The following is a 14,362-nucleotide window of genomic DNA, read 5'->3' as shown; positions in this document are numbered from 1 at the left end:
AAGATTGTTATAGGCCAACATGACCCCCATCTATGTCCTTTTCTATAAGATAAACCTTTCAGACCAACCCAACTGATTTCAAAAGTCAAAACATTTTTTAAAAATTCATTATATGTATATTATTTCATTGTTCTCACAACCGCCCTCGGACGCTGTAAGCATTATTTAACCTGTTTGTGTGTCAGTTACATTATTTGTCCAAGGTCACGTAGCATATCCAAGATTAGAACCAGAACCTTTGACTTTGCAGTCTTTGAGTCTGACTATGCCACAAAGCCACACGAAGCCTAAATAGGAGGAGCCCAGTGAGCCTGAAAGGGAGCCTGGGGCAGTCCCTCTCCTGGGTGCCCCCGTGGGGGCGCACTTAGACCTTTCTGGATCTTCTCACTGTTTTCTTCTCTTCCTGTTCCTTCTCCTGGCTGGCTTGCCACCCCCACCACTCTGCTCCTCGCTTATGATACTTATTTTTCCATCCACAGCAAAACAATTCCCATCAAGGTAATTGATGATGAGGCGTATGAGAAAAACAAGAATTACTTCATTGAGATGATGGGCCCCCGCATGGTGGATATGAGTTTGCAGAAAGGTGTAGTACCCTGTCCTCCACACTAACGTTAACGTTCTTCTCTCCTCTCCTCTTCTGGTTCTTCCTTTCTCCAACCCATTTGTCTTCTTTTCCCCTTTCTTCTTCCTCTAATTCATGTCCCCTTGTTTTCTTTCTTGTTCTTTCTTTTCCTTTTTTTCCACCTCTCCTTCTCCTCTCTCTGATCCCAGCTCTGCCCTAACACCTGCCAGCCTGTCACATGGTATCCGTAAGAGGGATGTTCAAGAGGTAGTGGTAATTTTTGTGGGATGGAGAAATGGCTATGGGAAAAACACAAGACAGGGAGGGAGAAAGAGAGGGAGAGAGAGAGAGAGAGAGAGTCAGCCAGAGTCCAGAGTGTCATATATGGGGCTCTTTGCTTCTCCTGGATGGTGTCCTACACAGGAAAGAAAAAGATGACACAGCACAGCACCAGGCAGGAGGGCAACACCAGAGAACTGGCCCAGGTGCTCAGCACAGATTCCCATGGGGTAGCTGTTCTCAGGGCTAAGCTTATAGTCCCCAGACATTGGGAATCGATGTATTTGGATTTGGGTTCTATTTATGGTTCATCCCATTCCCCAGAGCAGGCCTTAGGAGCTCTCTTTCCTGCCATATTCCTGCTAGCAAGATGTGTTTCTCTCCCTGACCTTGATTGAGCTGAAAGTATAGGTTTGAGTTTCAGGTCTAGGTCACAGACCTACCTGCTGGACTCTCTTTTCCCTGCAAAGAGCATCTAAGTGTGGTGGCAGAGAGAATAGTGGAAGAGGGGATTCTCACTTGAGTGGGAGCTTTCCCAAGAGATAAAAGAATTTCTCAGAGTCGATGGAGCCTTTGCCTTCAACTTAAACGACTTCATACACCCCAGACTTCCAACAGGCAAGTCAGAACATCCTCTTCTGGATATATCATCTGTGTAAAAGGGGGAGCTATCAGTATTTGGGGGGGCAACGTTCCTTCCCTGGCAAGGCCATCAATCATGTCCCTCAGGCCATGCCCTTGGTCACAGAGCACCCCATTCCCAACCCACAGCGAGTCCCTGCAAGGGAAAAACTGCCAGGCTCACATCTCATAGGTAGCCCCAGGTTCCAATATCTAGGGCCTAGAGAGAAGTTCCTAGAAAATTCTTCTTGACAGTCATTTACTTTCATGTTTTGTCTACTGAGGGCAAGGTATGTAAAGGTGTCCAGAAATAGTGCCAAAAAGGGTAACCAAAAATGTACTCCTGAAACACACACACAAAACACAAATGCACGGCAAATCTTGTGTCTAACAAACCACCTCAGATCAGTCTACCTGATAGATCGCAAAGCTGAGTATGTCTTTAGAATGAAAGAGGAACATAAGAGGTTCTGATTAGACATTTTAGTCGTTGTTTGTTAGCACCTCTTTGCCCTTTAGAGAGCATTTAGGTCCTGGACCAAAAACAAAGTAAGCAAGAAATACCAATCATGGCTCCCTGCTGGGACCCACCAACCGCACTGTGGTTCCATGAAGGACCAAGATGGGGATGATCCAGATCCCCATAGCAACGTCTCTAATGACAATTGGCCTGAGCCAGCCTCATGCCAGTCTCTGATGGGAAGTGATTTTCAAGGAAATTTTGCTTCCCTGGATGACTTGTTTTTAAAAGAGATACCCAGAAATGAATAGAAACCTCCTTCACCATTTTCACCAGATCATCAGAATTAAGTAAGCCATCCCTGGAAAGTATCACCCCTATATGATAGAAGTACAAAGGTGATTTAGAATTTGATGACTTATATAATTTTCTTTACATTTTCCCAGGAGTGCATCAGCTGTAAATATTGAAGGAGTCCTATATCATACTATGGTTAACACATACTTATTTTACATCCCACCACCAAAGCCCTGAGATAAAGAATGACAAAGATAGTAGGATTCTGCTTTCCTCTCTCTCTCTCTCTCTCTCTCTCTCTCATTTTCCTTCCTCATAAATACTTCACTTTAAAATTTTTCTTTATGAGGTACACATAAGTGAGTATAGATACAAGGAAGTGAAATGAGCTCCTAGCTAGATATTATTGACCTATTTCCTGTTGTAGAAGGGTCCTGGATCATTCCAGGTGGGCTGGTAGTTTACCTGCTTCCCAAAGAAATGCCAGTTATCATGTGACACCCAATGGAATGCGCTGCCCCACCCACTTCCTACTAAGCATCTGCAGGATCTAAGCTGACTCCTCCCCACCATTACCACCTTGTCCTTCCCCTTTCCCTCCTGTCCTCCTAGAATCCTTCCTTTGCCCACTTTTCCTTGCCTCCTGGCTCCCTTTCCTTCACACCCATAAGGAAACTACAACCAAGGAGACAAGAAAAGCTGAGACAGTTTTTGTTTTTTTCTGTTTTTTTAATATGAGAAAAATCAATCCACCATAGTCCTGTCAAATGCCACCATGGCGGGACCGGGCTGCATGTGCCAGGAGTGACGGGGAATGATTTTAAAGGCTGTGCTCCAAATGTCCAAAAAATCTACCGACCCAGTCGACACACTCTCTCTCTTGTTGTCCCTACAGGAAAACCATAAGGGTTAAAATAGTAGATGAGGAGGAATACGAAAGGCAAGAGAATTTCTTCATTGTCCTTGGTGAACCGAAATGGATGGAACGTGGAATATCAGGTGTGAGATTCTTTAAAAAACAAAACAAAATAAGACAACAACAGCAAAAAGAAAGAAAAAAATTTAAACTGAAAAGCAACAGCAACAAAAAGCAACTCTGTTTTTTCTCCCCCCATTTTCTTCCCTTTTCCTTTTTCCTCTTTTTTGACCAACGGACTTTTTTATTCTTTTCCCTCCTGTATTCTCGCTCTCACCCTGTTTCGGTGTCATCTCTGCCTTCTTAGCCTTAGCCGATTCCCCAGTCCTCCTTTCCCACCTTCTGGACAGTGCTGCAGCCTCAACTCCTCATTACCCTACTGAGTTACTTCCTTCTGCCTTGTGCTCCAATGATCTGATTACCACCGTCCCCTGCATTCTTCCCCACAGCCCCCACACATACATGGAACCTGTAAATGTGGAAACTCCTTGGTGGGTGGGGAGGAGAAGAAAAAGAAAGGAATGTGATGCCATGCATGTCTGCCCCTTCCCTGCCTTCTTCCCCTCCCACCCCTCACCCTCAAGCTTGGATTGAATGGGGAAGGGTCTGGGATGGGGTCCGGGGCCCATGTTGCAATGATGCTTTGACAGTTTTCTGCTGCATTCCCCAACCTTCCATGAGTGCTTGGCAGGCTATACACTTGCAGAGTGGTTCATAAACCCCTCTTCCCTTCATAGAGGTAAGTGTTTTATCTGACTATTTCATAGTTGGGGAGACCATGGCATGAGAAGGTATACCAAGTGTCAAAGGCCACAGCTTCTGAGACAGAGCTGGCTTCTGAGGTAGTCATATGATCTGGAATCCTGAACTAGTCTTTCTCCCCTTGACATCCACCCCATCTCACTTTACCTTTATTCCTAGCCCAAGGTAGGGAACTTTATTCAGGCTACTTTAGGACAATGCAATGCCTAAAGCAGAAAATTGGGAGTCTCAAAAAGAAAGCAGTAATTCCAGGTATGAAAATCTCTCCAGCCAGAAGGCCCTGGGGGAAAAAAAACTGACATTGGGCAGTCCCAGAGTATTGATTTATGGGTTTTCCAATAGAAGAAGGGCCTCTAAATGGTATTGGTGTTGATCCCTGAGAAACAATATGGTTCACGGAAGCCTGCCAATAGGTATATCACCCAGATCCCAAGGTAACCCTCATCCCACACCAGAGGAGTGGCCTCATCTCCTCCCTTTCTCAAGACATGCATCTTGGAATACCTGCTAGGGTTCCATTCCCAAGGGACTGATTATGTTGCAACCAAGGAAGATGTAAGGAAAGATTTCCTCCTTTGAAGAAAATGATTGGAAACTACTACTTCAAAGGTGCTGGAGGAATGTATGTGGGAATGAAAAAGGGTGCTTTTGGGCAATACCAAGAGAAGGACATTCACACTCCCCTTCAGGACAGATATGCTCCTGGGAGCCTCATGGAGGATGGAACAGTGAGACCCACTTGTTTGTCAAAAAAGGGTGATTATCCTGCAACTACTTCACACTCACATGACAAAGAGCAGCGTAAAGCCTTTCATTACAGGACAGATCTAAGAGATTCAGCAACTATACTCCTAAAGGCTTATCAACAGGTATGATGGATCAGTTCTCACTGTCTTCTGGGGACTCTCTGCAGATCTGACCAGTTCTGTGTCCAACCAGGTCTGGATATGCCTAGTGTTCTAGAGGCAAAAGCCCTCTCCATCTTCCATTACTCATCCTCTTCTTGCCACCTGATAGGATGTCTCCATGAGCCTGACTGCCAGAGTGCGGGGGGAAAAAATCTGTAGTTCCATTGTTTAGATTGTTTCTGCCAGTCCTCCAGTTACTACCACTGAGAATATCCTCAGAAATTGTCTCAACACCTGCCCTACCTCATTCCCACCTCCCCTGTGCATTTACTCCACATTTTCATGATTGGCTGGATGCAGCAGACACCCAGGGCCATTGTAAACTAGTTTTATCAATTTCCACAGTCTCTGCTACTAAGGTCTAAATGAAAGCAGCACAAAAGATCATTCAGGATAGCTGGAAAGAAGGCAGTGGCTCTAGATAAGAATGGGTTGAAAGTCCATCCATGACTCTAGTCCATCAGTAAAGAGGCATCCTTTTTCTTCTCTGCCTCCCTAATAAATCCTGATCAACAGCAGGACAGGGAGTGACCTAAGATACATCTTAAAGAGAATTGGCCAAATGCAAATGCCTTTGGCTACTCCCCTTTTGAGAACACCCCTCCCCCCTACCTTTTTTACTCTGGACTCTTTGTCCAAAAGAGATGTCAGCAAAGTCCTGGTATGGCCTAGACCTGGGGAGTGAGTAGGTGAGGAGGCAAGGATCCTCCAGGTCTTCCCGGTGACCAAGATGCCAAGATGGAAGATGCCAAGAGAAAATATGTGCATTTCCTGACCTTCTGGTCTGTTGTCTATTTTCAGTTTCTTCAGATCTTCCCATATTTTGGCATTAGACCATAAGGTGAAAGGTCATACAACTTGATTATCTAGACTCAGGATCAAATGAAAACCCATCCTGATTTTTAGAATTCCCTGCTGTTCTCAGAGTGAGAAGCTATACAGTAGAAAGCTTTTCATTATCACTGCTGCGTGGGAGAGTCTTAGGCATTCAGAACAGCATATACTCTGCATGGTCAAAATGACAATTGTGTTATCAAAAAAAAAAAAAAAAGAAAGAAAAGAAAAGGACTGTATTTGAAATAGCAGATTCTATTCTTGGCAAACAAAACAGACTTTAGAGGTGAGATTAAATGCTCTGAACAAGCAAGAAGAGGGTAAAGGGAGGATGAATAAGAAACATGGTTGCCCTGGCTTAGAGTAAGTGCTGGAGTCCAGAAGTAGACTTCTGAGAGCAACACTAAGCAGCATGACCAAGGCTGTTGGGCCTGGACACTGGGAACCTCATGTGGAAAGGAGAGCACCCCCCAGTCAGAGGGCTTGTTTGTGCCCCCTCTTACCGCATCAATGGGCTCACCCTGACAAGCTGCCCAGATGCTTCCAATTACTCACAGAGCTATGCTATTTCCTGTATGTCCCTGGGGTGTCTGAGCAGGGATAAATGATGCTCACCTGACCCTGGGGATCGATACAGGGGAAAGTTCAGCTGCAGATTCTCTCATCAGCAGCAGCAGGAAAAACACCCGGGAGGTATTATGTCACTCAGAATTGGCCTATCTGGATCTCACTGACCCATCTATAACTGCTAAGTGGAAAGTCTCAAATTCATGTAGACAATGACCAGAGAATGGTACAATATCAGCTGACTGCAAGCCCTCTCATTGTGATAGAAATGATTCTGGTGTTGGGAGGTACTTCTGAGTGAAAACCAGGGCAGTAGTGACCTTTCTAGAAGAGCTTCCCCTTGTCTGGCCTACCTGAGTGCACCGATGTGTTTGGGTTTCTGGTTTCCCCTGGAGCCCGGTTGGAGGCCAGGAGGGGCTCTGCTTTCATGAAGATCCATAGAAGGAGCAGAATGAACAAGCTCTCTTGCTATATCTGTCTATCTATCTATCTATCTATCATCTATCTATCATCTATCTATCTACCTATCTCAATGTAGCAAGGAGATTCACTCATCAATTACCCCCTTGGAATTCCATATGGGAGAAACCAGAAAAAGTCAACTGCTGTTTGCCCTGCTTATTATATACCATAAAAATTCTCAATCCACACATGTCATCAGTGGTTGTAACTGTGAGATGATGGATCACAGGCCTGAGTCGCATTCTTAGAGATTTTCAAAAGAAACAATTCACAGACACCACTCCCACTCCTTCCTTAGCACCTCAGTCACCAGCTGTACTAGGAGTATGTGGTGGGATGTTCCCAGCCTTTTATTTGACAAGAGCCAGGGAGTACAGTGCTGTACTAAGACACCATTGAGAGGAAGATGTGGTGTATCACGAGAATCTTTTAGCATAAGTACAAATTCAGGGGCCAGGGATACCCTGTGTTAGGTCCATCTAACCCAGCTTCCCAGTCCATGTAGGGGCCTTGTTATTTGTCATCTCCCACCTACAAATAGCTTTCTGTATGGCAGTTTCTCTGGTCCAGAATACCTGGGCTCTATTTAGCCTGTCCTTTCTGGAACAAAAACACCACCACCCAGAGATGCAGCAGCACAGGATCTATTAAAAAAATACAATTGCCGAAATAGGTGGCAAATAACAAACTTCTACTGAACATCTACTAGTTGCAGTGACTTCACTAGACACAGGTGATACAAAATGGTAGGAGTCCATGGCCCTAACCTCCAGACTATATCTATAAAAAGAAAATATTTTGCAGAAATTACCTTTTCACGAGGTCCTTCTCTGAGGGGAACTCAAAGTTCTGGCCCATGTTGTAACTAGAAAGCTATTTGTGGCCATGTTATAGGTACTGGGAAGCTAAGCATGATCTGGTTACAAGACTGGGGACAGAAGGCTGTTCCACTCTTGTAGGCCACTTCTCAGGACCCTAAACTGTTATTCAAGCCCCAGGGTCATATTTGCCACTGATAAACTGGCAACTCTATACAGTTTTCATGGTAACTGGATCCTCATTCTTTTACAGAATGAATATGATAACCTCATTCCTTAGAAGATCACAAATGACCAGCTGTGTCCCTGCTCCACTCACACGAATTCCCCCATCTTTATTCCTTCTCCCTAGCCCCCAGAGTTGCAGACAAGGTGTGGAGAAAGTCAGGCTGCAGGGCTCTGGTGTTCACCAGTCCCTCTAGTGGCTCATACCTCTTGCTGCTGCTGCTGCTGTGCATGCTCCAAATGCTGCCTTTTGCATGTGGCTGCAGAGCTCTCACCCACTAAGCTCACTGCTTTCCTTTTCCTGCTGCAACCACAAAGCTTGGGGATACTTTCAAGATGGGACCTTAATGCTCTTTCCTTTTCTTTCTTCCCTTGTCTGGTATCCATTTGCAAACAGCGCTCCTGTTGTCTCCAGGTAAGAGGTGTCTTGCCCCCTCTTTTCTACTTCTTGCCAGTGCCATTATTTAGTTTAAGAACAATGTCCTTTGATTTATTTAATAGGAACTGCGGGCTCAAGCTAACCTGACAAGTTCTTCTAAGGACTGAGAGGTTTATTTCCCCACTTGAAGTAATTGTGAGGAAGTAGACAATTCTTGAGCACCACTTCTGTCAGCGGATGTGGGTAAAGGCATAGCTGGTCCTCTCTGGGACCAGGAAGAAAGTTGAAACTTACCAAAGAATCAGTGGGTCATAGACTTCTCCTGAGTCTTGATTCATCTGTCATCTCATGTTGTAGGGTAAGAGAAGATGAGAGTCAGGGCTGAATCTCCTAATAGGGTCATGATGGGATTTGAAAGAAAATACTTCAATCTTGAGAGAACCAGAGAAAAATAATCGGGAGCTGCTGTAAGAACATGAAAAGCAATTTTTAAAGAATCTGGAATTTTACTGATCCTGGAGATCTTCCATCTCATTACAGCTGAGACCTAAATTGCTAGAACTTTGGTTCATTTGTCATTGACCCTTGAAGTCATATATGCCATGAACAAGAAGAATTAGGATATTATGGGTGGTGGGGACAATTATCTGGCTGAAAATAGAAATTTTGGAGACTTTATTTTGGACATATTCTCATGAAGAATCTAGGTTCTATTGTAGGACATACACCTTTGAGAGTATGCTTGCATCAGTAGATTCAAATAATAAACAACATTTAACTTTGTGAGCAGATAGGAAAGCCTTTCTAGCATATCAGCAATACTATAACTCTCAGTGCAGGCAGAGTGAGCTATATAAGATGTCTCGGTTTAAATTAAAATAACACTTTAATTTCATCAGCTCTTTGAACATATAAAAAAAATTAAGAACATTTGAGAGGAAAGGTATCTTACAGAATTCATGAGTATTCAAAATTACATATGGGCTGTACCCTGGTCTTGAGAAGGGGCAATATATATATATTAAGGACATCTACCTCCCTGGAGCCTTTAAACAACAATAAAAATAGGTAAACCTCTACTTTTTTTCTTTCTGAAAAAAAAAAAAAGACTCCAGCTTCCTTGACCACTTGCTTTGTCTTTATACCAAAAGGATAAGAACTGCCTCTGACCCCAGATATTCTACTATTCCCCCAGGATATTAATGCCATAGCATTGAGAGTTCCTTCACTTATCTTCTTGCCTGGGAAAGTATATGGGCTTCTTTGTTCCAACTCTTGCTTCTCCTCACCCCCACCACCACCAACACACATATACACAGAACAAAGATGGTAATATGGTTTCAGCATTCTTGTACTTTTAACATATTTGCAAAAACACCAATAGAAGCTAAAATAGGAAAAGAAGGTATCGTTTTCTAGATCTTTTCTAGTCTGTAAACTTCTAATCTAGAACCCCAGGATTAGACTTAAGACTCATTAGAAATATAAAATTCTTGTTTGAACTTTCCTGGATGGACAGGCAAACATGATTAAGAATGCCTGGTGGTGAAAGACGGAGAGTAAATATATTACTTCTGAGCTATACCACCAAATTCAGGGACCTGAGAGTGAGAGCACTAGCTGCATCACCCCATTTCTTTCTGAGGATACCTGTAGGAGATTCACGGCAATCTTTTCTTGTCTGGCCTGGCAAACTCTTTGTTCTTCCAGTATTTGTTCAATCTTTCATCCTATTCGTAGTCTCTCTCTCTTTCTCTTTTTCTCTCTCCCTCTATCCCCACACCCCCCTCCTTTCTGACATCTGAGAGTTTGTTCAGTCAGTCCCAATATCAAAATCACCTATCATTTATTCTCTTCACTTGAAATTCTGAGGAGTTACACAAGTTCTCAGAATCATTATGGTCTTTTATGGACTTGTCACCCTCTCAAGAAATTAATTTGAACATAAAGGAATGAACATAACAACAATAGAAAAAGTCAGAAATTACTACCAAATGAAGACACTAAATCAGAGTTGATTTAAAGGCATGTGAATCAATCTCTTAATCAATATATATGGAGTACCTCTGTGGGGCTGTGGGAGATCCAAAGATAGAGGATTGGTATTTGTCAAAGAGATTTTTGCAAAAAGCTAGATGGAAAAACTGGCTGTCACCACAGGAGTGGACAGGTCAGTAGGTAGATCAATATCCTGCCAGGTGGATATAGTGCCAGATTGATAGCTAGACAAGGGGTTAGACAGGTACATTTATATGTCACTGGAGAGCTCATTATATTTTGTATAAAGTTCTTGTGGCACATGTAAAGTATGACATGAGGGAATCAGGGAGGAAGAAGTAGAATAATACTGTCACTACTAGGATAGCCATTGTGATATGGTGCAAAAACCTACAAGTAGAGGGAAAAAGTATCCTTGCTTTTAAGAAATCTGTAAGTCTTATTTTAAAAGGCTTTTCCTCAGAGTGGCCTGCAGTCTGTCTTTCAGGATCATTGACTTCATAGCCAGAACCCTGGATGTACCCAGATTTACTTTCATAATTAACTAATAAAAGACTCAGAATCAATGGATTGAATAAAGTTAGGCTGCTAGAGGGTGTCTGCTCACTTAAAAATAAACAGGACATTGATCCTTGAGAAATAATTGCTTCTGAAAGCTGTCACCAACACTAACAAGAGGACAGCACCACGGACAGCTCCCAAACACTTTGGGATTGCCTTCTGTGTTTGGTGCCAGAAGCACTGAGTGAAAACAGCCAGCTCAGGAATCCTCCACATACTTTCTTACCGTCTTCATTCAGACAACTAAGAAAATCCTTATATAAAACAGCCTCTCTTCTAACTTACATTCTTGGCTTATCGTCTTTCCAGTGAATTCCTTTCCCTGCAGCTTCAAGAGCTCGAGTCTCACCCATCCCTACGCTTCACCAATTCCCAAATTAGAGAGAAAAGAAGACTTCCTTGGCCTCTGACCCACTTTGTCCTTGAGATTATCCAAGGGCTAAAGGATTCTCATGGGAGATTCACTATGTGGAATGAAATCAATTAAGGAACTGAATAAAAGAATTAATTGCATGTAAGAATGTGGACTTGGAAGGAAAGATGTTTAAATGATCTCTGAAAGAAGCAGGCTGCCAAGAGCAATTTTCTAATCAAAGGGGAATAAAAAGATTCAATCTCTATTTCACTCTAATCCAGAAAACATGCCTTCATGGTGAAGTGGTCTTAAAATGGACTCACCAGCTGAAGTGGAAAAATTTTCCCACCATTCAACATGAGAAGGGACCACTGGTAAATGAGTCAAGATGCTGAGAGATACAGAGAATGCCTCAAACAACAACAACAACAACAACAACAACACACACACACACAAAGGAAGAGCTTCTTTTTGGTTTTGATTGAATGAGTATTTCTGTTCCAGAGGAAATGTGCCTGGTTCCTACAGAAATCCTGAGGATTTTTCATTTGGAAAGTCATGAAATAATCTTTCAGGAGATCTTCCAAGTTTCTCACTGTGAGGATAACAGTCACTTGTATGGAGTGTAGATAAGCCTACTTTCTTCTCTATAGAGGGCACAGTCCCAAGGGTGTTGGAAACAGATGTTGACAAGAATCAGTAGACATACCCTTTGGATTAACATGTGGTTATGACCTCCAAGAACATTTATATCAAGTAGTTGAACAATTAGGCCCAACAATTCAAAATTGTTAAAGGCTTTGGTTCCCAACCCTCCAATATCTTACCAGATGACTTGAGGACTTCACTAGGTGCTATTTCTCATGAAAGTCTTTGGGTCAGGTTGCTCACCCAATTATAAAATGGAAGTAAAAGGACTGGGTGACAGGCACTGAGGGGGGGCACTTGACAGGATGAGCACTGGGTGTTATACTATATGTTGGCAAATCGAACTCCAATAAAAAAATATACAAAAAAGAGGAATAGTCTAATTTTTAAAAAAGGAAATAAAAATGTTTATACCAGGGCTGCAAGGGACCCTCTCATGATCTGATGGTCATAAAATATTCAGCATGTTATAGAAAGAGGCACTAAAAAGTACCTGAAGTCCCCATTCTTGAGAGCAGTTTGCTTTGTGCCCACTGCCTAATACTCTTGAGCTGTAGACTACTAGAGAGTGGTGAATGTGCTAAAGCTAGTCTGATTTTGCTTTGTTGCAGAGGTGACAGACAGGAAGCTGACTGTGGAGGAAGAGGAGGCCAAGAGGATAGCAGAGATGGGAAAGCCAGTACTGGGCGAACACCCCAAAGTAGAGGTCATCATTGAAGAGTCCTTTGAGTTCAAGGTCAGGCCACAAGTGAGATCTAATTGAATAACAGAATAACGTGGTGGGAGGTAGAAGTTTTGTTCCAATTTCACCACTGAGATGTGAAGTTGAAACTGAACAAATCACTTACCCACCCCGTGTCAGTTAACCCATTTATAACATGGAAGCAATAGTGCCGGCCATTTAGATCCTAGGAATATTGGGAGAAAACATAACATAAGGAACATAAGGAAAAATGGGCTATAAAGTCCCTGGATATATCATCACTATTGTTTAACAGTATTTTAAAAACAAAGTTACTAAAATTTTCTACTCTGGAGCAAGGCTTATTGGCATCATGACTGTTAAGCTCTGTTGTATTGCTCAAAGTAACCGATATCCACCATCACAACCAAGGAAAAGGGACATAGAAAGACTGATCCAGAAGATATCATCCAAGGCCATTACACCCAGAACCCATGTGTATACGCCTGGAATGCAAGACATCTTTCATTCCCTTGAAGTGCCAGACTCCTCAACAGTTCTGAGCATTCTAACCTCATGATTCCAAGTTTTTATCTCTCTGACAGAATACGGTGGACAAACTGATCAAAAAGACAAACCTGGCCATGGTTGTGGGGACACATTCCTGGAGGGACCAGTTCATGGAGGCCATCACAGTCAGTGCAGGTAAGAGAGTCTCAGGAGGGGCACCGGCCTTGCTGGGAGAAGCAGGCAACACCAGAGAAGCAAGAATGCAGCCCCATCCGCAGCTACCAGTTTCTGGGAAAGCCTCTGTGTCCCAGCTCTAGTCCTTACTGTTTGCCTATTCTACTGGGTCACTTTGGAAAAGAATCATGGGATAGCTGGAACAGCATGGCTAACTCTGGTTTCAAATCCTGGCTCCACTGTGTGACCTAAGACAAATTATCCTCCCTGCACCACAATTTGAAAGAGGGAACCATGTCGACCTTTCTCGGCAAAGCAGAATGGTAGAGTCTGGTACCAAACAGGAACTCATTAAATTCTGGTTTCCATCATTCCTTCTCTCATTCTTTTGGTCCTCCCTTTCTGTTGAAGGGGGGACTGTTCTGATTAGAGATGCAGGGGTCCAGGGTTTGTAAAATCTCTGCACCGACACTGACAAACCTCTACCCTGGATGATTCCAGACCTCTCGTTTGCCATTTACCGACAGGCTCCCTCTGTGGTGGCCCACAGCACACCCAGGACCCCAGACAAGGTCTCTACACCACCATCGAAGCCTCCTTGTACGGCCTAGCTCTATTGGCCTCATCTGCTGTCACGAGGCTTTGTTGTCATAGCAACACACAGGGTCCTACCCCGAGGCCCTTGAGCCAAAGCAGAAGTAACGCCAGGAAGAGAGGGTGGCTGTGGCTGTCCCCACCCCCCATCTCACACCGCCTGCCTCAGATCCCTCCAGTTCTCCCTCTGATGACCTTACTTTGCCCCTAAAGAGACGATAAACAGAATATAGGCCACATCATCTAACCCTCTCCTTTCTCAAATGAGGGAACCGAGGCTCAGAAATACGAGGTGATTTATCCCAGCTTACAGATCCTCTTCTTGGCAAAGCTGCAACTGGAACCCAAGCATCTTATTTCCTGCTCTTTTCAAACCTAGCTTCCACTGATTGTGTCAAAACATAACAGAGGTTGCCCTGGACAAGGTGCCAGCGTGCCTCAGCACATCCTCTCCTCCCAGACTGCTGAATGGGCAACTCTGCCCACATTTCCTGGCAAGGACAATGGGGCCCCTGCCTGCTCTATCCCATGGGATATTAGGAGGATGGCGCTGGCTCTCTGGTATGCCCACATGATCTGGAATGACAGCCGCCCCTCTGGGGATGGATAACAACCAGAACCACGAGGTTATTGCAGCAGGCATGTCAGGAAAATTAGGGAGGCACTCCATCGTGTCCAGTAAAGAGAGGACACACAGCTGATTTCACTTTCTTCACCCAGGCAACCCAATGGAGCCTGCTCCACCCT

At 43.8% G+C, this 14,362-nt stretch overlaps 1 protein-coding gene across 7 annotated transcripts in view; it reads left to right on the top strand.

The window, feature by feature from the left end:
- SLC8A3 (solute carrier family 8 member A3) overlaps nt 1–14,362 on the top strand; it is a 141,265-nt gene that overhangs the window by 121,856 nt on the left and 5,047 nt on the right. For 2 of the 7 annotated variants that reach the window (XM_072839092.1, XM_072839093.1), the window contains exons 3-6: nt 480–586; nt 8,112–8,129; nt 12,267–12,391; nt 12,943–13,042. In XM_072839092.1, coding sequence (XP_072695193.1) covers nt 480–586; nt 8,112–8,129; nt 12,267–12,391; nt 12,943–13,042 — 350 coding nt within the window. Of the gene's footprint in view, nt 1–479; nt 587–3,117; nt 3,222–8,111; nt 8,130–12,266; nt 12,392–12,942; nt 13,043–14,362 lie in introns of those variants that run through there. The other 5 variants (XM_072839098.1, XM_072839094.1, XM_072839099.1 and 2 more) reach the window with 5 other exon arrangements.

This window comes from Canis lupus, chromosome 9, assembly GCF_048164855.1.
Source record: "Canis lupus baileyi chromosome 9, mCanLup2.hap1, whole genome shotgun sequence".
NCBI classification, from domain to species: Eukaryota; Metazoa; Chordata; class Mammalia; order Carnivora; family Canidae; genus Canis; species Canis lupus.
The sequence above is the reverse complement of the archived record's forward strand: the minus strand, read 5'-3'. Positions and strand labels throughout refer to the sequence as shown.